Genomic DNA, 23,417 nt, shown 5'->3' with positions numbered 1-23,417 from the left:
TTCCTATTACGAGGAAAGTTGTAGTAAGCGTGGAAAGATTTATCGTTGATGGACGACTGAAAAAGGGAAATGAAGTATGCTTTCCGCTTATTTATTAATTGAAAAATACAGTCGAACCTGTAATAAGTGGCACCGTATTCAGCGGTCCCCATTTATTAAGCGGTAGGTTTCCAAAGTTCCCAAATTTCCACCCTTAATTACTGCAATGTTAAACTTTCTTAAGCGGTCGCGGTCACCCTCAAATGAGTCCAACGGCCCTTTTATGTTGTTCTCCTCCTGAGGAACCACTAGAATAAAACTAAGAAAAATCTTTCAATTACTAGGAATTACTAGTATTTTTGAGCGAGTACATGTATATCAAGTGGTCAATTATAGCATGAAATGGGGATTTTTATCGACTTTTGAAATAGTTCTGTTCTGTGGAGCTAATATTAAGTGGTCAACCTGTTTTAAGCGGTAGCCCGGCATTCCCTGTGAGTGACCGCTTAGTACAGGATCGACTTTTCAATCCAGGAAGATCGATTACCGGGCCAAAACAGAAAACTCAACCTGCTGCCATTCATCTAGGATGACAACGAAAACTGAAAAGCGAGCTGCCTCAAAAGCGTTAAGCAAGGAAAGGGAATGGCAAAGTTCCATTTTTGTTTCTATAAAGGCTTTATCAGGATAAAAGGCTCTTATAGATAGTCACTTGATTAAATGTTTTCATCGTTTATGGGGCGAAATCTGTTTCGTAGCGTAGGCGTGAATAACTGGGGGTTCAACCAGTACAGTAAACATGTCATGATTAGTTCTAGATTTGCTTTTTAAAACCGACTTCATTCACCAGGCGATTTTGACTGACTGATCAACAGATCTGAATGAACCAAAGTTAATTTGGTACCATGAAAAATGGAGAGCATAGGTTTTAGTATCGTGGGAAAAGTACGAAAAAAAAGGTCGTTTTAATTCTGCTGGACAGTTGACGTAGACTAACTTAAACACCACGCGTGCAAACAGGAGGCACCAGGAGTCTGTTCAGGACCTTTATTTCACTCTCTGGGACTCGGTCTCACTTCTATTACTTCAGCTCTTAGTACACGCTCTTAAATACTTTATCGGTAGGGATGTTTGGGCTTACAGGACAACTGACCTCGGCAGAGTAAACATGTTTTTAGAAGGTTAACCAAAACAATCTCAAAAGACATTCGAAACGAAAAACAAAGTACTTAACATCCGTCAACCAATATTCGAGAACCAAAACCCAAACAAAACCTTCCATTGAAGATTCTAAGCAAGGTCAAAGACAAACCCAAACATGACTAGCGATGGCGATAATCGTGCGAGAATTAAGTCCTATCACAACGGTCAAGGACACATCACTCAAGAGGTAAAAATAAAAGGAGGTCAGCTCATAACAAAACAAGGCTCATAAGACTCGCATAAGGATTCCAAAATGACCTAACAGACCGAAACAATTTCCAAACACTTAGTCAAAACATCCCCAATTTTAGTAGTTCCCAAACACTTCTTATTTCAGTAGGTCATAACAATTCAAAATAGCCGTATTCAAGATAAATGCAAAGGCTTTAAATTCTCGTTACCCCTTCCCTACAGGAAGTAAAAAACCGTCATTTAAAATTGGCACTTAATTTTTTATCGAAAAGCTTGGAGAGAACTACTACGCCAGTAATCTTCCCCCAATATTCAGAGTGGTTGCCGGCAGAATCAAACTCCCGCAACTGGTGTGGTAAGGAGCAATTTAACACTAAGTTCTTCGGTTGATTGGTTTCTTGTAACCAGTAAATCATGTAGGTTATGACTATAAAATCATTCTTTTTGTGACGTTCATTTTTTGATTAGAGTGCTTGTCGAACTTCTAAAAGAATATAATTGTAAATCAGGAAGGGAACGGTTAAGATAGACGATAATCGATAAAAATAATATCCCCAGTTTGAAATGATTGAACGTCTGAGAAATCTCTCAAATTCAAGAGCTCATTTGTGGGCCTTGGAAGTTTTGGATGGGCGTTTTTTCCTCCGCCTTTTAGAGCTCACCGCGAACTCATTTTTAAACGTCGCATTCATGAACTCGCTGAGTTTCACCGGAGTAGGAACGGTCTGTGGAAAAAATGAGTAAAGCACTCTCAATTAGAGTTGATGTTGGTATCAGATGTTTTTGAAGTGAATGGATACCACAAAACCAGAACGTATGTTCCTCAATAAAAAATAAAACGCCAAATTATTAAAAAATATTCAATTCTTGAACCAAGTGCCTGGCTTGCTCACGTTTGATAGCCATACTGCTTAGTGTATCTTTGTGGCGGTAAGTTGCACGCTTTCTTTCCCTTAGCGCCATTTTTTTACTACTCTATTGTTGTGGTTTAATTCTACCTGTCGCTGAAGGTACATTCTCAGACCTGAGACAAGTTGGCAACACTCTAGATATTTGATATGAGTACCTTGGTATGTGATTCAGTAGTCCTTGCTGCTGCAAGACAATCTGGACACTTAATCGAGAATTCGTTTTCACTGCATTCTGCAGCTGGGTAAATATGACCTTAAAGGGAACAAGAATGGATGTGTATGATTTGGATAATAAATGCATTAATTCAATGTAATGATAAATGACTCGACAAAATAAATCCGTGTATTTACAGCAATTGCTTTCACTGAGTTTTCCTTGGCAGTATTCACCCTTCTACTCCGCAGTAACTCCTTAAGAAATCTTAACAAGGTGTATCTAACCTTTCTTGCATTTGTACCAGGGTCCTTGTGTTAAGTGCTTCGACTTGACAATCTCATCCCTCAACTTTTCTAAGCAAAAATTTTCCTCCTCTTTCTTTGAGAGCCCATGCCTCTGCTCTATTCCATTGATATCATCCAAGAACTCTTCTATTTTGTTACGAGCTATAAAATGAAAGACACAGCATCATTGAATCTATTTCGGTTGTGCAACTGAGTTGGTAACCTCTCATCACATGCTTATCCACAGTCCCACCGACTGGAATGAATGACTTGAGAAGGCGCAGAGAAATCATATTTGACATCAATAAACCGAAGTGGACTGAGGTGGCTAGTGGTGGATATTTACCGAGCCACGAAGGAGTGAGGTAAATATCCATCGCTAGACACCGACCTGAGGTGAACAGTTGTTTTTATATACACTAAAACAGTGAGAAAATGTAGCACATAAAAACAATTTTATCTAATTTATTCCAGCAACGATTACAATATTTTCGAGGGCAAATCCCGCGCGAGTCGCTCGGAGTTGAATAGCACGGGATATTTGGAGTTTGGGTAGCCAATCAGGGCGTGCCTTCAAAGCTATTTACTGTTTTAGTATATACTAAATTTAGATATTCAAAGTGAAATAAATACTCGAATATACAAACAGGGCAAATAGAGGAGTTTTTGTGGAAAAGACTAAAAAATTAGGTGGGACGCTACGGCGTCAGTAAATCTGGATTCGTTTGGTGGCGAACCATGATCGAAAAACTTATCATAACTTGTATCTTCATTTTTATATCGATTAAATGACGGAATTTCTCCAGTTTCCAAACCATAATGTCTTCACCACGCGTAGTGGACGTATACCATCAGTATCTTCACATGTGAAGCTATTAATATTGTCAGGATAACCGTATTAATCAAAAAGGCGGTTCTTACTTTTCTCGAAAAGGTGTACTACATCTAAGAAACGCTTTCTGGTTGACTTAACTTTTTTAGCGGGGAAATTACGAGGAATTGTTGCACTATTTCATGCCGAAAGTTGAAGTAGCTTTCTTCGAGCTGAGATTACGTGCGGGTGATCTCTGCAATCGTTGCTCTTTCATGCGGAGTTTCAAAATTGTATTTGCTTCAAATGACCAATCTACTTTAAACAGAAAAATACATGCCTGCTTTCGGACACGAATTAATTTTCTCGTGTACATCTCACTCGATCACTCCTCTCACTCATGAAAGAAGTTATTAACACCGTACTCGAAGATAAAATTCGTATCCAAGCGCAGTCATATAAGATACTCTTTAAAAAGAGTTATTGCTCACAGGCTTATGGGTGAGGTGGTGCTCTATATGCGAACAATGAAATATGTTTGACGGGGCAAACAGACGCACAATAGCATTTAGCTTTCTATAAATTATGTGACTACGTATACGTACCGATTACTTTGCCGGATTCCAGAGCACTTCTTATAGATTCTACAGTTTTGGCATCACCAGAACAGAGACTGAGGACTGACTTGTTAGTTTCGAGAGTAGTCGTCAAGCCTTTGAAAGACACCAGAAGCTTTGTTCGTAACAACTCATTCCGAAATTCATTGAGTTCCTGTTCACTGAAGCAATCCCGCCTCATCATTACCCGTGCTTTCAGGAGATTTATTCTGTCATATATCTCACAGTTGGATTCTTTTGTGATCTTGTGCTTTGTGATTAAACTTCCAAGAAATTTCAGGAAAGTCACTCGATTTTCATAAGTGTTGACTTCTTCACAAGCACTACGACCACCGGTGCCACATTTGGCGATGTCCTCAAGCAATTTCTTCGGAATTTCTTTGACCACTTGAGCCTCTTGCCGAATCTTCTGTATCTGGTCAATGCTTGTGACATCAGCGAGACGAACTCGACGCTTTATAGCTTCAAAATCGGCACGAATTTCCTTGACTAGTTTTCCATACCTACGACTGTACAGAATTGGAGTTCTGCACTCCGGGCAAACTTTATATCTGATTTCGGCATCGTCCTTTCCAGCCTGTGCGTCGGCTTTATCTCTTCCGTCCATCCATTTGTCCAGTTGCCCAACTTCAACCACGTGACCACAGTCAACAAGTTCAATGAACATTGCTCCAGACGCACTCTCGCGGAACTCAACCGCATCGCAAACTCGGCATAATTCGGGACAAATATCGCCACAAACACCGACACACACATGGCCACACGGTAGCAGCCTAGAGCATGGCTCATCGCATCTCGGTCGGTCGCAAATCTCTCCGCAACGTTTAGTACATTTATGATGTGGACACTGCCATAAGCACTCCTCAAAGCATGGCTGACAAGGATCACCACAACTCCGTTCGCAGATTTGGTGATCGCAATGATTACGACATTTTGATGAGCAGGGTGGACAGGACTTTACACATTTATCCACACAAGTGTGGCCGCAGAAAAGTGTTCGGCTGCATGGAGACCGGCATGGCAAATGGAGACGGCCTCCCTGACATCGATCACAGTAACCTAAACGAAAAGCATTAAAAGAAAAACTTTAAGATAAAGGATTAACAAACATCAACAGTGGTGCCGCTATCGTTGCTTCCCGTCAACATACCTTACCGTTTTGATGTGTGACGAAGGTAGGTAATAGCACAGCCAAAGTGCGCAGAGGAGAGGAGTTTTCTAGTTAATTTATTTTCTTTCTAGAGTGAAAGTTGAACAGCTAATTACAATTGGTTACTTGAAAAAACCTTCCAAACATTCTTTATGACTAGATAACATTTTCCGAGGCCTTTCTAGCTGAACGTTCTGTCGCTCCTAGCCCCGTTAGAGAAAAAAATGAATGCATACAGGGACGCTAAGGTAACGCACCATCAGATCTTACCACCCGTGCATTACTTGCTGAACTTAATAAACGATAAACTTGAGTTTACGTGGAGCTATAAAACTTATCCTCTCTGAAAATGACTCCGGCCGATGCCCAAAAGATGTTTCAGCTGCCCTTAAAAGATTCACTTTCGGTCTGCTTTTGATTTCCAGACAGCAGCTCTTGGAAGGGATTTGCTCCCCCGTTATTTCTAAAAGATAGATCCTAATATTATGTCTAAGAAAAGCTTAGACCTGTTATCTTACCGGGACATGGATGTCCACACTCTAATTTACTACAAGGCTCCTTGCAGGTGATGTCAGCGGGGGCCACAAAACACTCCACCTCATTGATATGGCCACAGGGAGAGGTTTCCTTTGACACCCTCACCTGGCACTTGAAGGCAGTAGCATCGATGGAGCAAGGGACAAGCTGCTCGTGATCACATCCCGGGATGACCTTCACCACTCTCTCCATACAAGGACCACACTTTTCGGCACATGTCCTGGGGCAGATGTGCTGAAGGTCACAAATGGTTCTGGTACAAGGCTTCTCGCAAGCAAATTTCTCTTTGTGCTCAAGATCAATCGGGTGACATAATCTCTCGCAGACGTGTTCACATTCCAGCGTCATCATACACGTTTCTTTGCAACCTCCTTCGGGAGAGTCTTCAAAATCCTCAGCACAAGAAGCGTGAATTACATTCTGGGGATGGTTCTGACAAACCAGTTTCAATTCATTGCCTAGATTGCCATCCTCCTGCATATCTGCGATGATTTTTGCCCAAAGATTAGGGTCTTCCTCTGCTAAAAGTGTCGAATTTCCAATGATGTAGAAGCCTTTACGAGCTCGTGATAAAGCGACACAAACACGATTTGCAATTTTGAGGAAACCAATCCTTTCACTGCGGACGAGCGAAAGAAGAATGATGTCATTTTCTTCTCCTTGGAAATTATCCACTGCTGTAACACGAACTCCTTCAAAAAACTCTTTGTCGTCTATCATCTCTTTCCTGAATTCGACGAGCTGTCCACTGTAGGCTGTGAGAATAGTTATCTGTGATGGCTGATAACCTTGTTGAATGAAGTAACGACATAGTCCTGTCAAAAATTTTGCTTCGTGGGCATTGGATTTGCTTTTTCCTTCACGAATAAAATTCTGCACGGAGAAATAAAAAGATTCACACAGTCAATCGGTATGATCCAAAAGAACGAAAAATGGCATATACAATTCAACAGAAAGGTCTGATCTACTGAGGACCGAGTATAATACACATTAAAACTAGCATAAAGGGGAAGTCAGGATAATGCAAAGTGTCATGTAAAAAAACATGCACACGCGGCGAGGAGCGCCTTTTAGATTGCATCGCCCTATCAAGCTCTCTTTTTCTTTTAATTCAAATGATGCCATAATAATGCACCCTTATTTGGACAAAATATATGCAGAAGATTCTTCTAATTTACGACAAAAAAACAAGTCACTTTCTAATACCTCTTTGTTTCTGTGATCCACAAAGAACAAATTTCTTTCCACGCCCTTTACGTTTTCAAATTTAAGAACAGACTCGTGATTCTCCAGTTTCGGTTCTACATAAATGTGATCCAACATCTTGGCGATCTCTGGTCTCATTCGGTGCTGTAGGCTCAGCCTTGAGAACTTCATTCCGTTCTTTACCATTCTCTCAAACAAGGATACGTCTAAATCGTAGTTGATTTGGAGATCGTAGACTGTGGGATTGGGTCGGAGCTGCTGATGATCACCAATCAGAATCAAATGCTTACATCCTTTGGTTAGAGAGGTTACAATGTGCGCTTCTAGCACTTCAGCGGCTTCTTCCACGATAGTAATTGTCGGTTGAATGTCTTGTAACAAACTGTGATACCGGGCAGCACCTTGATACAAACCATTAAGGACATAGCATTTGTTTAATTTCTAAACAATTAATGAATCAGTTTAACATAAAGCTTCGTTTTCGATTTAGCTGGTGGTAATTATCTTTGGAGTTTTCTTCTCAAATTCTCTAAACACTTTAACTATTCTTCCAAAATGCGGGAAGAACTAAGAAGATTATTCTGTGTACATGAATTACTCACACCGTTTACCAAAAGAGATGGAGATAAAACGATCCACTTAAACCTGGTGTGAGTGACAGGAATACCTTGTACCAGGTGATTCAACCCGAAACCCGGATCTGTTGTTGGGAAGGCAAAAAAGACCATTTTCTTTGACGCAATAGCTATTAAGGACCAAGCAGTATTTGCAGAATTATATGTCAATAGTCTTGTTATCCTTTCTATAGTCGAACTCCTTCAGTCAGAAAATATCGACAGTTCGTCGGCCACGAAATTAACAGGATGCGTGGTTAGCCAAATTAAGTACATCTTGATGACTGCTTTGCACAAATAAAAATGAAAGAAACCTCTATTATACGACTACTCAGTACTGTCGGGTTTTCGTTAAGTCGCCGCTTACCTGTCGTGGTCATTCCAATGACATCAGCTTTTTTAAGGATCTCGCATTCCTCTTGTTTCCTTACTTCTTTTAACTGAAGAACTTGATCATCATACAATTCTTGGAAATCACAGATATGCTCGGCGCAAGTCTCACGTGCATCGAACATCCATCTGCGATATAGACGCCAGCGGTTTTTCTCAGACAAATTCCACACATCCTCCACCTAAAACGTAACAATCGACATCAAGAAGAACATTTTCACTATTTACCCTCATAGGAGATGAGGTTTGGATCAACCACGTGCCTCAATGGTTTCTTCATCATTTCTCGATATACGTTCGTTAAGTTATAGACAAACAAATTCGGTTTGCGAAATTACCTCAGAGGCTTCTTCTTCACTCATAACGTCTTCTCGCTGAAGCTCTCTCTGAATAATTCGTTTAATCTTTTGCTTGATTCGCTTTGAATTCTGGAATTGCCAGTTGCCCCTTGATGCACCTTCATGAGTACACATTGGAAACTCGCACTCATCGTTCGTGTCGTTCGTGTTCAAATGAGACGAGGAAGACTCGCGCTCAAATCTGGTAACCTCATCCGTTTCTAATATCCTTCGATCTTGCAAGACATTAGCGTCAAATCGAAAATCAGCTGAACTCTCCTTGTAGTCAAATTCTCCTTGTTCTTCGTTGTTTTTACCTCCTGCCTCTCCTGCGTTCTCTTCGCTGAACCTGTAAGTCTCTGTTTAAAAAATTGAGTTTCATCATTTATCACAGAAGTAAGATAAACAGTAAATTAGTGCAGGAAATAGCATGGTTTCTAGGGGGTATTGGGATAAAAACTGCCCGTGATATTTAAAAATTCACCAAAATATTACGAGCCGCGAGGAAGCAAGTGATGTTGGGGAAATGTTGAAATATCATGAGCGGGCATTTATCCCAAATACTCCGAAGAAATCATGATTCTTTTTTTAATTATACTGCAAATCAAATCGTTTTCTTTATACATATTTTCAATATAATTTGGTTACCATGGAAACTGTGATTTTTACATGTAAGTGTTTAAAATTTGGTTAAAATGCTTCTGGTCTGAGCCAATCACATTTCAGAAATCTCTCTGAAAAAGAATGAAATCCAACATAGTAGGCGTCATCTATTGCATCTAAATGTAACGCAGTTTTTCTTTGCCTATTTTTCTGTAAGAAAAGTGGTTGGAATTAATTGAATCTGCGTGAGGAGGAGCATGAGGAAAAAGTCTCTTATTTTGACTCCTGCTAAAACTTTAATCTCCTTTTAGAGAGATTTAAACTAATTAAACTTACCGTGTGAAGGCATGCCTCCGACTGCTCGAATGTTCTCGGCTGTCAGTGACTCGGCGTATATGTGCAAATGCGAAATTCTCCCTTTGAAGCTACACCCCACCCAGGTGCTCGCGAGAGCACCAATCCTTATGGGGAACTGCGTCGCCAAATAAGAATTCTCCCCAATAAATACAGCCATTACTTCATTTCCATCGTGCCACAAACGAGCAAATCCAGAGTCGTGATCATAAGAGGCACCGATGAAGTTCCATTCATTCATGCGCAAAACAGCTGCTCCTAGATAAGACGCGGAAGGCAGAAGATCTCTTTGAGTGAAGCAAGCTGTCAATACACCCATTTCTCCCTCAAAACCACCATGCCAAAGTTGAACACCACAACCGTGAACCTCATAGCTAACAACTGGTCCGCATCCTCCCAAAGGGTAGATAAATGCTAGCAACGTTATGGAAATCCCAGCGTCTGCAAACCCTCCCAACCAATTTGGAATCTCTATGAACGAGTCAGCAGATCCAGTTAGTTCTATAGAGCCTCTTGGACTCCCATCAACACCTGGGGCGTACCGAACACGTGGTGATAAATAAGCTATATTTTCTTGAGAGAAATACTCCAGACTTCCACACTCAGCATTAAAGGGAAACATAGCAAGAGGTTGAGAGAAACCTGAAACAGATGCAAAGAATTCACAGGTTATTATAAAATGATGTCACAGTTAAAAAGTATGCAAGAGAAGTATCCCGGAATACACTATTTTATTGTCATGAATGCTGGTGAGGTGGGATCAAGTAAAGTGGTCGATTAAAAACCAATAAAGCGAAAAGAAATGACGGTCACTTCCACCGAAAACTGGTTGCTTCGACTGAAATCATAGATATCTTAAGGTGGCTCTGCACCTACAATTTAGATTGTTTAAAAAGATCTGTCGAAAGGTGCATCTTGAGAAATATTTCTATGTATGAAAAAATTGTTTGTTTGCCCCACACTTGTGTCAAGACAAAAAAAAAAATTCCCTCTACTTAGTTGCCGAAACAAAAAAAAAATCAAAACTCGTGATATTTTTACTCCTTCCATATTGCGAAAATATCCTACCTTCCTGGTAAGGGTCCGCTGGCTCTACGGGAAGCCCAAGCCACTGAGGAATGACTGATTCTCTTTTCTTTGCTCCATTATTTCGTGATCCCCTCGTCAAGGAATCGTAGTGCTTCTGGACCATGCCGTAATCCACAAGCTCATCCTCGTGAAGCAAAGTCCTCAATAATTCGTGCAACATTTCCTCGTGATCATCAATCATGGCTGACAGACTTTTCATTTCTCCTCGAATCTTACCATAAGTTTTTCTGATTTTAACAGGTGTCAGATTCTCCTAAATAATTAACAGATCAATATATATATACATCCATGCTTTCACAAATAATTAGTATCTTTGGTATGCCATATACTTACAGAATTATTAGTATCATAAGCTTTGAAAGCAGTTTCAGTCATTTCATTCTAAAATATGAATTTGAGTTATGTAGTTTCTACACTCGCTTCGGTGATCAACAAGCCATAACCGTGAACTTTGTGTCTGAATTTTAAGAAACTGTTTCTATTAAATATATGACGGTGTTTGGTCATAATTCTCATCACTTACAGTTGTTAAATGTTTTAAAGCTCTCAAGGCCTACCTTCCACTGTGCCAGAAAACGTTGCTAGTGAATTTGTTCCGTCATTAAATTGCCAGTGGAGTGTCTGTTCGCTTAAGATTTTATACATATGATTTTCAGTTACCTCCCTCCTTGTTTGTTTAATTTTTGCGAGACTACATTCTTGAATGGTCTCGCTGTTACTTCTTCCTCCAACACGGACAATTCCTTCCGGGTGAAAGGCGTGGATTCCTTCCAAGAATTGGTCCAGGGCGTGGTTAGTGTAACAGACGACAAGGATAGGTCCTCCTTCTCTTCCGTGCCAAACGCTTGTGTTGTGCAAAAGAACCTTTGCTATCTGTAAAACATTTTACAAAAAGAAAATAATGAGTTCAATATCCTTAGCAACGAAAAGCACTTATTAAAAGAAGTACTTTTAGACGTTATGCGCGCAGGGTATCGATAAAACTTCTTGTTTTCTTCTGGTCAATAGCGATTACAGCACTTAACTCTAGAAAGTACATATTTAGGAAAGCTTCATAAAAAAATTTGACATGCCTCCCCAGCAGCTAGAGAGAGATATGAGATTAGGTAAATGCCAACTATCTATTTTTAATTTCGATCTTAAGAAAAAATCTCCTGAAAAAAAGGAGAAAATACCATCAATCCAATGTAGGTTTTTCCGGTGCCTGGCGGTCCCTGGATTACTGCAAACTCTTTGGTCAGCGCCAGCTGTAAGGCGTTAAATTGTGAATCATCCAACTTCAGATCCTCCGCCGCCGGCCAGGAGGCTGGGTCCAACACTGAGACCAATAGTCCAGCATGGTTACCTAGAAATTGTAATTCCAAAGAGGAACTCAGAGTAGGGGTTACAATCAGCTATGCGTCAACTGCTGGCCTGCGCCAACATTTGACGCAACCTGTATTTGACCATACTACTGTAACAAACATATTTCTTGGAATTGAGAGAGTCTGCGGTAGCCAACCTTGTCGTGATTGACAAGTGTGGTTTGACATAGAGCTTCATAAATATGATATTATCTATAAAGAGAGGGATTCCTATGATATCTGCGAGACTAATTTTAATACCCAAAAAGAGACTAGAAATTAGTAAATGATATCAAAGTGGGTCTAAACGTGCACACATACACTCAAGTCTGATATGAGCTATTTCTACGGTTAATCGAAAAAAATTCTCTGTCTGTACGCACCAGCACCCCGGGTATATACTTCAAATTAAAACAACTTCACCCTAGATGATGTTTGCTCTTGTTCCAGTTATGTAGTATCTTTTGAACATACAGATAATGTAAACAAAACCGTTGAACTGAAATCATCCATTGATGCTACTAGCATCAGGTCTTTCCGAAACAGCTTTTTTAAAATCACCCTTGAAATTATCTTTACAAGTGCCTCATTGACAGAAACACAACTAAACCTCTTTAAAAGTTAAAAAAAAAAGGAGAGCATAAAACATGATTTTGCTGTAACTTTTTTTTCTCTTTTACCTGAGACTTTAAGACCACCACCAGGAGTCTCACGCTTTGGCGCACATGCGGGACTCGACCTGAAAATGAATGCAGACTACCTCATGACAACTTATGAACACATTTCAACAGATTGATCACAACCCTGTTACCGTTACAATTTATTAATACTTCATTAGTCACATCTGTAAGAGGGTATCATTGGGGCAAACCGTCGGCCATTAAAGGCGGAAATTTAACCGCCACCAATCAAAATGGACAACTTAAACCGTTAACCATCAAAATCAAGTCCTTTTTCCTATGATCCGTAATTCCTGGCAGAAGACATCTTTGGAACATCACACATAAAATTAACAAAGGTACATGAGAGGGGCACTTATTTGGTTTTAAGTGGTCAGTTAGTCAGCAGATGAATTAACATAGCATCTGAGAACCTGCCGAGTCTTCACTTACTTGTGATCAAGTGATTCTTCGTTTGAAAAAAGAGGAGAAAAATCGAACTTTGCATGGTGACCACCGGGTTTCCTTAGGTAGGCTGGTGGTTGTACATCTGTCTGACACTTCACAATGTATCTCTGAAAAAAAGTCAACACCATGTTGATAAATATTCCACGCCGGTTGGCATTGGAAACAAAGGAAAAGCTTTAAGGAATTCCACTGACGGTTACTTAGAGGAAAGGTGTTTTCCTTTGGCTTCAAGATCAGTACATGCTTCATCGGTCATCCGCCAGTAATTCCATTTGATCTTATTATATAATTTGGCTTCACGCCATGATATAGTTTGGCTTCACGCCAGAATAAATAATTTCCTATTGTACTACTCTGGAGGACACAACCCATTGAGCAAAAGTTTTACAAGTTGGATTGAAGGAGACCTGAATACTACGAGCACTACTATATGTCGACATGCTCAGTCTTAAGTTGGCGAACATTCCTAGACTGACACATTGATTATTACCTGAAAAGGAAATTCTCCGGAAGGTACCGTCTTCAATCCTTCAAGCACTGGTCGATATGCCTCAAAGAAAGCTATGGACTCGACCATTTGGCATAAATCTCCCGTGTGTATTCTGGCTTCACCACCAGGCGAGACAAACTGCACTTCTAGTTCGCCCTGAGTTTTATAATAAAAAAAATTCAGAAGATTAAAAAAATTGTATTCCCGCAGACAGGATAACAGCTTCTATATTCACATGCTGTAATACGACAACATAAAGGACAACTTGAATTCTCTTTCTTTCCTAGTAAAGGTAAGTTGGATGTTTGCACTGATACATAGTGACTGAATCCAAGAGGTTAGTGCACTGTGCAGAGTTTCCTCGCTCGAAACAGCTGAACAAGGTTTAAAGGCAAGGGCAAATGGTCCGTCTGTGATCCATTTAATTCCTGATCGTATTATATTGGGGTATGGGAAAAGAAATAGCTAGAGTCCATTAAAACAAAATACTTGGAAGCAGTCCATGATTATTGATTATTGTTTCAGTAACTAGTACTCTTACCTTTCTTATATCGCTTAGTTCTCTATTTGCGACGGTGGCAAAAGCGAAGCTCTTAAAATTGTCCTTCGATAGACACAACAATGATCCAAATATCAGTCTCTTACTGTTCTCCCATCGAACTCGACTGAAACCTGTAACATCAAACTTAATCTTGAATGCGACTCCATTTGAAGTACACGCAGGCCGTAGTATTCTCACATCTTTGTAGACTCTGACATCTCCTACATTATCGTCATCGGTATCATCAGGGACGTCTTTACCCATTAAGTGTTGGATCCCTTTGCGAAGAGGTCTTAAGAAGTCTTCACGTAGAAGCCGAAACTGAACGTCTAAATAGTGTTCCTCGTCGTTGTAGTGCCCTTCAACTTTGTTCTTTCTGAGGAACAGCTTTTGGTCTTGGCCCTGGTTTGAAATGATGTCCTCACGAGTTGGAATAACACTCAGCAAGCGAAAATTCTCGGGAGGCTTCAAGTTGTCATCGGTAATATCTGTAAGTTGAAGGTGATACCAAGACATATTTGCTACTCTGCTGTGCAAAATAAGTGGTAGTTTTGCGGGTTTTATCATACTCCTTAGCGATACAAGTTAGTAAAGATTCATTGAAGTTTGTTGCAATTTTTGCCAGCGTCTAATAGACAATAGTCGATACGCTCAAAAATGGACACAGGAATGGAATGGAAATGGTTAGGCTGGGGGCAAAAAAACAATCAATTGCTTAATTTAAGGAAAAAAAGGAAACCATTACCAGCTTTGGCACTTTTTCTCTTTTGCACTGCCTCTTTTTTGCATTGTGCAACTTTCTCCTTACTCAACAGTTTCTGTTGCTCTTGCACAACAGAGATCACGCCTTGATCTTGTAACTTGCGAGCATTTACCAGCCTATGGAGTTTCTCCATCAGCGGGTACTTTTTATTTGGGTATCTTCTAAGGATCTCTGTCTGCACTTTAGCCATTTCCCTGATTGTTTCCATAGTAAAATGCTTATTTTGGGATGTCTTCGATTCCTTCCCAGTTAGCTGGTTCAGAATGGCCAAAGCCCTTCGGTTGAGCAGCCAGGATGTTGATAACACTCTGAAAAGCGCTATAAGGTTACTGGAAGACTCGGAATCACACGCTTTTGCCAGAAGTTTCAGTAGGACAGCAACCGCTTCATCTTTGATTTTAAGTTGCCTTTTAAATAGGGAAGGATGATCCAGCATTAACCACTTCACGATTTCTTGCGGAGTTTTTAAGAGGAAATCTGTCATAGCTTTGACTGATGGAGGCTTTCTTTGAGATTCCAATCTGTCAATTGCTTGTTCTGCTTTTTTTCCGTTGCTCGAAGGAACTTCTGCCTTATTCTCGGACCGGTTTTTCACCCGATCACTTTCAATTTCCCCGCTTTGTACCCCGTTCTCTGAAAAGTTGCTATTGCCGTTGATAAATCCATTTTGACTTGTATTTTCCTCTTTCGTTTCATTAGGAATTCCTTCTTTTATTGATTTGTTCTCTCGACCAACGGTTTGACTCATTTCATTTCCATTTTGAACTTTTTGTTGACTTGTCGCATACTCTCCATCCTTTGTTTGCTCCAGCCCTTGCTCGGCCGCACCGAGAGGGAAGGTACTCTTGCGAAATTTCTTCCCTTCGATAGTTGTAGCAACAGTTTGTTTTGCTTCCAAGTTTGGAGGTTCTGAGCTTTTCCCGGGCGGCTTCATCTTAACATCGGTAACATCTGTAGATTGAAAATGATACCGAAACATAGTTATTACTCTGTGCAAACTAAGAAAGCGATTACAAGATTTAGGAATTAACTGCAGCTTGTTGCACATTTTGCCATGCAGTGTCGGAACAGGCTTTTAACTTAGTCAAAACAGGGTAATTTAGTATTATCAACTGAGTTGATAACGTAAATTGGCAACTGTAAAGAGTTGTCAAGCTGACGTTTCGTGCGTTAGCCCTTCTTCAGAGCGAAGGGTTAATGCTCTTACCCTTTATTCTTTAACTTAGTCATTTGTCATAAAAGGACACAAGAATGGAATGGAAATGGTTAGCCTGGGGGCCAAAATACAATCAATTGCTAAATTTAAGGAAAAAAAGAAACCATTACCAGCTTTGGCACTTTTTCTCTTTTGCACTGCCTCTTTTTTGCATTGTGCAACTTTCTCCTTACTCAACAGTTTCTGTTGCTCTTGCACAACAGAGATCACGCCTTGATCTTGTAACTTGCGAGCATTTACCAGCCCATGGAGTTTCTCCATCAGAGGGTACTTTTTAGTTGGGTGTCTTCTAAGGATCTCTGTCTGCACTTTAGCCATTTCCCTGATTGTTTCCATAGTAAAATGCTCGTTTTGGGATGTCTTCGATTCCTTCCCAGTTAGCTGGTTCAGAATGGCCAAAGCCCTTCGGTTGAGCAGCCAGGATGATGATAACACTTTGAAAAGCTTCTTAAGGTTACTGGAAGACTCGCAATCACAAGCTTTGGCCAGAAGTTTCAATAGGACAGCAACCGCTTCATCTTTGATTTTAAGTTGTTTTTTAAACAAGGATGAATGATCTCGGATTAACCAATTAACGATTTCTTGTGGAGTTTTTGTGAGGAAACCTGTCATAGCATTGACTGATGGAGGCTTTCTTTGAGATTCCAATCTGTTAATTGCTTGTTTTGCTTTTTTTTCTCTGCTCGAAGGGACTCCTTCCTTGGTTGCGGACACGATTTTCACGTGATCACTTACAATTTCAGTTTCTCTGCTACGTGCCTCGTTTTCCGACAGGTTGTTGTTACCATTGAGAACTGCACTCTGTCTTTCGTTTGCCAGTCTCTTTTCTTTAGGAATTGGTCGTTGTTTCTCTTTACTCTCTATCCTTACAGTTTGGCTTGTTTCGTTTCGACTTTGATTTTCTTTTCGGCTCTGGGCATTTTCTCGATCCTTTATTTTCTCTAGCCCTTCCTGAGCTGCACGGAGGGGGGAGCTTTCCCCAACAGCACCTCTTGACCCTGAACGTCTATTCTGCCGATGAGTAGTCCTCCCTCGTTGTCCAAATTCGTCTTCCTTCCGGCTATCTGCTATCATCGCATCAGCTTGCACATGACTTTGAACCATCGTAACATCTTTGCCCCCTGAGGAATCAACCGTGTTTGTTCTTTCCTTGACTTTCTGGCTTGGTTGTTTGTTCTTTTCGACAGCGTCTTGCTTCTTTGTTACTTCTTTTGTACTACTGCTCTTCTGCCCCTCGGTGGCTGACTGTGAAACACTATCAATACTACCAGCTTTCTTTGGCGAATGCCTATGTTCTTGCTTTTGAATCCCATCTCGGCTTTCACTGTCTTTTTCTGTCGCTTTACCTGGCAGTCTATTTTGTAGCTCGGGAATTTCACCGCTGTCTGCACTTTTGTTTTTTTTGCGTTTTGTTCTTGAACGCCGCCTCTTTGGCGTTTTACGATTCGTGTCTTGTGCTCCTCCTTCTACTGTCGTATTCTGCTGCTCATTGTTCAAGACCGTTGAACTCTTGTCAGCCCCTGATGTGCCTTGTACTCCTCTACCCTCTGTTCCATCATCTTGCGCATATTTTGAGCCAGGATCGTTTGAGGTCTCCATCAAACTTTTGCCAGCTACTGTGGACCCACCTTTCCTTGTGTCCTCCACCTGCTTTCTTTTGTGACTAAATCTCTGGCTCTGAATAATAGGTTTTTTATCGTGGCCTGTCTTCTCGGATTGTCCATTTGTGGTTTTACCACTCTGGGCATTTTGAAGAGTGCTCATACGTGAGCGAGAGACTTCAGGACTTTGTATATGGTTTCTGGGAAAAAATGAAAAAAATTACCATGACCAGTTTGTCCAGGATTACATTATTTTGGCCTTTGTGGGGTTGCTCAGGGTCCAAGCCTCTTATTCTCTCGATATGCAGAGAAACAAGGTTATAACGTGTATGATAACACCTTTTTGTGTGACTGTGAATAAATAAAAATCATATATGCGAACTGTGGTTAAAGACATGAATATGAAAGCGATCTTCACAGTAATGAACATTACTTGAGCAGTAGTGAAAATAAGGCCTGAAAAAAATTCAGGCTTGTACAGGATTTGAACCCATGACCTTTGTGATACCGGTGCAGTGCTCTACCGACAGAGCTAACGAGCCAACTGGGAGCTGGTCATTACGTTGGTATCATATAAACCCGTGAATTGATAAATAAATGACTGTGAATATATGAAAATTATACATGTGAACTGCGGAAAAGACGTGAAAATGAAAGCGATCTTCGCAGTAATGAACACTATTTGAGCAGTAATGTTCATTACTGCGAAGATAGCTTTCATATTCACACCTTTTTGTGTCTTTGATACAGTAGATGAAAAACTGGACACAATAAATAAGTGTAAAATTATGCTGTGCCACATACAGTGCGTTTTAAGTTTACCTTATCCGTAATAAAACAGTGAAATATTGAAACAACATTGTCGACTCTACTCAGCTTCTTTAACATGTCCCAAACTCAAAGGTAAACGTAAAACTTTTGCTTCAAATGTACATCTGCATCAGAAAGCATGTCCATTGTAACTCAACAAAACTCTCTGCATGCAATTCTCAGTGCAAAATTTAAACAATGGAAATACTGGCCAACTACTGAATTTATTATTCAAATTAGTTTATTTCACTTCAAAACCTCACAGACCTGATCGACTAAAGGTTGAGGTATGCTAATATAGTAGGTAGGATGATTTTCCAAGATCTTGATGCAAACACACTACTTCGAAATACTGTTGGTTTTTTTTTTTGGCAGAAGGAAGAATCGTGTAACTCATTGTATGATAAAACTGCTGCATCTAATAAGTACCCCTAGGTTAAGCACTATTTCAGCAAATTCGGCCACCAAACACCAACTAACTACAGTGAGAGGAGACGAAACATGTCTTTTTTCCTTTATATATAACCAGAAATTTTCGTTGCCACGCTGGTAAGATAATGAGAATTTTAAATTGAGAGTTAAGCTCTGAATTCAAACATTAGTAAATATTCCAGTTACATATTTTTAGCCATGTTGAAATCAGTCGATAAAAAAAAATTAAGCATTGAGTACAATACTTTACGGAATCAAAAGTCAATAATTGAAAGCCTTGTTACTACTTTGCAAGAACTGAACAATGAATTCTCAGAATATGCATGTTGACTTCCGGGCCATTTCTGGGAATGTTCCATTTGGGTCTCAATTTATAAACTTTGGGAAACGAGGGCTGTTTGCGGTCTTAAAAGAGATTTTCTTGGAATCAATAACTGATTTCCGGTAGTAATTCTAAGAATACAAATGTCTTAAACCGAGTATAATATATTTTTTATGGCTTTTCCGCGAAGATCCTTCGTAAGGTTTGCTTATAAATAAATTCATTGCGTATAACTTAATACCGGTAAACGCTTTTCAATTCGCGAATACTATTTCAGACTAAACACTCACTTACCAAAGAGTGTGTGGCATCCATGGTCAAGCCTTACATTGCCCTAAGAAGACAGCGAAAGACAACAAACATCTACGTGCAACAATAGCCAGAAACCTCCCCTCTAACTGACCGACACGAGTGAGAGTATGCATGACAACTAATACACTATACAAACACAACTTTTCGAAGAAAGCAATTTTTACATCCGCCTCTTTTCGCAGAATTCTACGAAATGATTAAGACGTCACTATATGCTCAACATCATTTCAACCTTGGTGTATGTTATCAAATAGCAGTGTTGCTGCTAGTGACCTGTGTTCGGATTTCAAAATCAGTGCAGCAGAAGCAAAACTTGAAGCAATATTCATTACGGTCATTTGTCGTTTCATTTGTGCTATTACCATGCTAGAGTCTTTTGAAAAGCTTCAACATTGATGACCTCATTGTTTCAATTCTTTGAAATTAGCTGCTTGAGAAAAATTAGAGATAAAGCTACCGCTATTTGCTGTTCTGGAATGTCATGCAAAGGCCATAAGCGCCGGAATGTCGTCATTTTAAAGCCAACATTCTAACAACAGTTAACGACGGAGATCTAAGTCGGCGAACGTCTACCTAACCAAAGAAATATTTGTAAAAATCGTCTAAATAATATCAGCTTGTATCAAAATGTATGAGGTGGTAGAGTTAAATGCAAATATATATATAAGGACTACCCTAACCATGTACACATGCATGGTTGATAAACAAGCGAAATTATACGGACGCCTAAAGAGAACATACTTTCCTGAGACGTTTTTGCTTACCTGGGTAATAATGTTATTATAGTTTCCGTTTAAAGGGCAATAGGTATAAACATTGTGCGTGAATTTGCCGGTAATCTTGAGCGCTTCCTGTTTAAAGAAATCAACAGCTATAAGCTGAAATACCTCTTCGGGCCTAATGAACAAGTTGTATTCATTGCGCATGCTTGCTCGTGTTAGATCACATCTTTTTTAATCAGGATGAATAACACTGAATGTGGTCGGATCTTTGTGTGTTTCGAACTTATGTTCTTCTATGAACTTTTCTAGGATAAGCTTATTCCCTTTATTCAGTTTCGACAAAAAAGATCGATCTGGGATTCAACAAACAACAAAATCATCGTTGAAGCCCTAAATATAACGTGTCGCTGTGAGTCCTTAGCAAATCTGAAAATTGGAACTAGGCTGTGAAAGTATTTTGCGCGTTTCAGTTTCTAAAAAGTTTTCGGGTCTAGATAAATGCATGACTCTTGTTACTTTCTCGAGGAAATTAACAAGACATAAAGATAGAAGAGAGTCACAAGCAGCATGTATTTATGCTATCTAGAATATCTAAACCCACTTTAGGTGTGTATCCAAAATTTCCATAGTAATTCATATTACAACGTCCTGAGAATATTTATGAACACATCTTATTACACAAAGATATATAAGATTTTGTTACCGTGTTCCACCTAAATCGCCATCTTGCACTCTTGCGCAGTCAGTGACTGAGTGAGGGCTGGGACTGACGGCAAGTTTTCGTTCCCAGAGCCACTCGAAGATTTTCTCGTCGCTAATGTGGGTTATGAAGGATGGCTATTACTTGTGTAATGTATATATCTGTTTGAACGTCCAGCGCTAACCTTCTAACTGCGCTAAAATAAAAGAGATAATTGTGAGTGCAATAAGTAACGTAAACAAGCTATGTACAACAAGAAAAATATTATTTAATGAAGCTGTTCCCAAATGCAGCTGATCAGTGTTTCCAGCCAATGCATTAACAGTTATAACCTCAATGAATTCTGCTCAAAAAAGGTATGCCAGAGGTAGCTAAGAAAGATGGGAAATGTTCTTTTAGGATCATCGTATGGAGTGTCTTGAATTTCGTGTTCTTTTACATAATAACGACTTCGGTGTTCTCTTTAAACACTATCATTTATCCATCACTAAATGTTAGACATTTCAAACACTGTATGCTTTGTTTGACAGGAGAGGCCAAGAAGAACCACAAGTTGGACAATAAAAATTATTTCATAAAGGTAAGTTACAACCATTTATAAACACCCTTGGATATACAGACCCTCCCATATTGGATGTCTGACTACAACAATACAGGTTTGCTAATATTTCTTTGATCAGTGTCATTATGGCTGATGGTGATTAAGTGTAGACCTTGCTCTGATTGCTTTGGTTGTCCAAAAAAGGTAGAAGCAAATTATAAAGGTGACGTAATGGCCGAGTCTTGGCCATATACAGAATGCAAAGGAACAAATCTGTAACTTACATCAGACCCCTAACAAAATAACAGTGCTCACAACATTCTAAAAGGGTTTTCAAAAACCAAGTGATCTATTATTTCCAGACTTCTACAGTAAATCATGTGTCACTTATGTAACATGCATAACGAATAACTTATTCAATTGCCTTAATCTGCTGGTAGCTCTTCTTCATTATTAAATATTTTTGAATATGGTTTGGAAGAGGCAAGCTGGATTAAACACACAGATATACATGTTTCAGGCAGTAACAACTTGCATTGTATTGGCAATACCCCTTTACATCCAGTAGCTATTTCCCAACAGTTTTCTATCGAAACTGAAATGATATATCAGGTTCAAGAAAACTGCTGATGACAAACGAAACGTAATCTCCCAATATGTTAATTTTGCAATAAAAAAAAACTTGTTTTTTTTAATACTCTGGAATAACTTAAATGCAGAAGGTAACTTGAAATGATAATCACGTTTGATATGACACTCTTCAAGTTTCGTGAAGTGGCATGAAATGGCTGGTACGTCTTCATTCATTACTTTTTAAGCTCTTTCCCAAAAGATTGTCTCAAATGAACTGTTAGTGTTAGAATTTGAAAGGTAGCTCCATGTAGCTGCGATGTGCCAGTTTACGTAAGGTTCAAGTTCCTCGCTGAAAGCCTCGCCTTGCAAATTAAAGCACTAAATAACAATTCTTAAATGACGGCAGTAAGTTAAAAATAATGGACAATGAATGTATCCTTCACTAGAAGCACTACTTACAATAGAACGCAGCTGTAAACAATAAATGAATGAACTGCTGAATAAGAATATTTTGCCACCCCTGGGATTAACTTATTTGGCTGTTTGTTTCTGTATCGTCATAAAATCTTGCAGAATCATTATCCAATCTCAGACGATTAACTAACAATAATGCTTTTGGATTGGAACAAAAAAGTTACGTTAATAAATTAAATGTACAAAATGAAATGTTGAAAATATTATTTGGTTCATGAAATTTTGAAGGAGGAAATGACCTTTCAGTGCATGTCTGGACAAAACCCTTTGCACGTTACCTTTGCCAAAGGAACTAAATGTTTTCAATATTTTTCTATAGAAAATTGTTTCTTAGTTTATGTCAAGGTACCTGCTGAAATGCTAATTATGGAACACAGATGTGGAAAATTATAGGAGATTTATTTTACGATCTTGAATATGTTATTTGTGAAAGGAAATATTTAGTATTCCACATTACTTAAAATTATTGCATAATAATTCATGCGTAATAGTTCTCTGACAGCCTCTTGCAGCAACTGATGATGTTTTAAGTTTCTTACCTGAGAAAATGATAACATCACAGTGTCTGTGGCCTCATGAATTACAAACGGTTTTTCCATCTTCAAAAACATTGGAAGTCCTTCATTCGTCAGACAGAAAGCACCACACTAAAATTCATTGAGTTTCGTACCTCGAGTGACGCAAAACATGAAATACATCTTTCAGTAACCTTTTTAAAACAACCACCGATTAAGATTATTTATGGACCAATCAGCAATGAAAACTTAGAATTCTTAGAAATTATGCAGTTGCTTCCGGTATATTGTTTTCGCGGAAGTATACTGCAAATTGTCCTTCAAATCTCACGCCAAATGTCTCTAAAAAAACCCGATGAAAGCCACAGTTGATGCTCGCTGGTTAGTTCTCTTAATAGTGAACCGTATCAATTGACTGACCTTTTGTAAATTCAAAACAATGTAAAGGGCCAATGAACACCTTTACGACAATTCGTAGAACTTCATAACCAACATCCGCC

General features: G+C 39.4%; 1 protein-coding gene and 1 long non-coding RNA gene across 7 annotated transcripts in view; one reads left to right on the top strand and one right to left on the bottom strand.

The window, feature by feature from the left end:
• Window positions 1-1,012: 1,012 nt before the first annotated feature.
• Window positions 1,013-23,285, bottom strand: LOC131796131 (NFX1-type zinc finger-containing protein 1). 5 transcript variants are annotated; one of them, XM_066165110.1, is made up of 21 exons: window positions 22,942-23,285; window positions 20,818-21,010; window positions 20,157-20,243; window positions 16,026-17,716; window positions 14,682-15,650; window positions 13,937-14,424; window positions 13,396-13,551; window positions 12,891-13,012; window positions 12,459-12,517; window positions 11,611-11,780; window positions 11,096-11,308; window positions 10,415-10,688; window positions 9,329-9,988; window positions 8,390-8,748; window positions 8,029-8,233; window positions 7,048-7,448; window positions 5,823-6,714; window positions 4,143-5,213; window positions 2,727-2,888; window positions 2,441-2,538; window positions 1,013-2,099 (listed from the first exon to the last, which is right to left on the bottom strand). In XM_066165110.1, the coding sequence occupies exons 4-21, from the start codon at window positions 17,677-17,679 to the stop codon at window positions 1,977-1,979; spliced, it is 8,076 nt and encodes a 2,691-aa protein (XP_066021207.1). In that variant the 5' UTR covers window positions 17,680-17,716; window positions 20,157-20,243; window positions 20,818-21,010; window positions 22,942-23,285; the 3' UTR covers window positions 1,013-1,976. The 5 variants fall into 5 exon arrangements, with proteins under 5 accessions (XP_066021207.1, XP_058969752.2, XP_058969754.2 ...); XM_059113769.2 differs by lacking the exon at window positions 20,157-20,243; XM_059113771.2 differs by lacking the exon at window positions 20,157-20,243 and having other exon boundaries at window positions 20,818-21,005.
• The window catches only part of LOC131796134 (uncharacterized), a 30,753-nt gene continuing 28,269 nt past the window's right edge, over window positions 20,934-23,417 (top strand). The window contains exons 1-2 of one of the 2 annotated variants that reach the window (XR_009341088.2): window positions 20,934-21,030; window positions 21,345-21,394. This is a non-coding gene — a long non-coding RNA (uncharacterized lncRNA). Of the gene's footprint in view, window positions 21,171-21,344; window positions 21,395-23,417 lie in introns of both variants that reach the window. The other variant, XR_009341089.2, reaches the window with a different exon arrangement.

This window comes from Pocillopora verrucosa, chromosome 1 (assembly GCF_036669915.1).
Source record: "Pocillopora verrucosa isolate sample1 chromosome 1, ASM3666991v2, whole genome shotgun sequence".
Lineage (NCBI taxonomy): Eukaryota > Metazoa > Cnidaria > Anthozoa > Scleractinia > Pocilloporidae > Pocillopora > Pocillopora verrucosa.
The sequence above is the reverse complement of the archived record's forward strand: the minus strand, read 5'-3'. Positions and strand labels throughout refer to the sequence as shown.

What these genes read in the sequence shown, in the direction of transcription:
- LOC131796131 (XM_066165110.1), bottom strand. Translation starts at nt 17,679, where the DNA reads ATGAGCACTCTTCAAAATGCCCAGAGTGGTAAAACCACAAATGGACAA. An exon ending in TGGTGGTCTTAAAGTCTCAG is followed by an intron (nt 11,781 to 12,458) that starts GTAAAAGAGAAA and finishes TACAATTTCTAG; the next exon opens with GTAACCATGCTGGACTATTG. An exon ending in AAACCTACATTGGATTGATG is followed by an intron (nt 11,309 to 11,610) that starts GTATTTTCTCCT and finishes AATGTTTTACAG; the next exon opens with ATAGCAAAGGTTCTTTTGCA.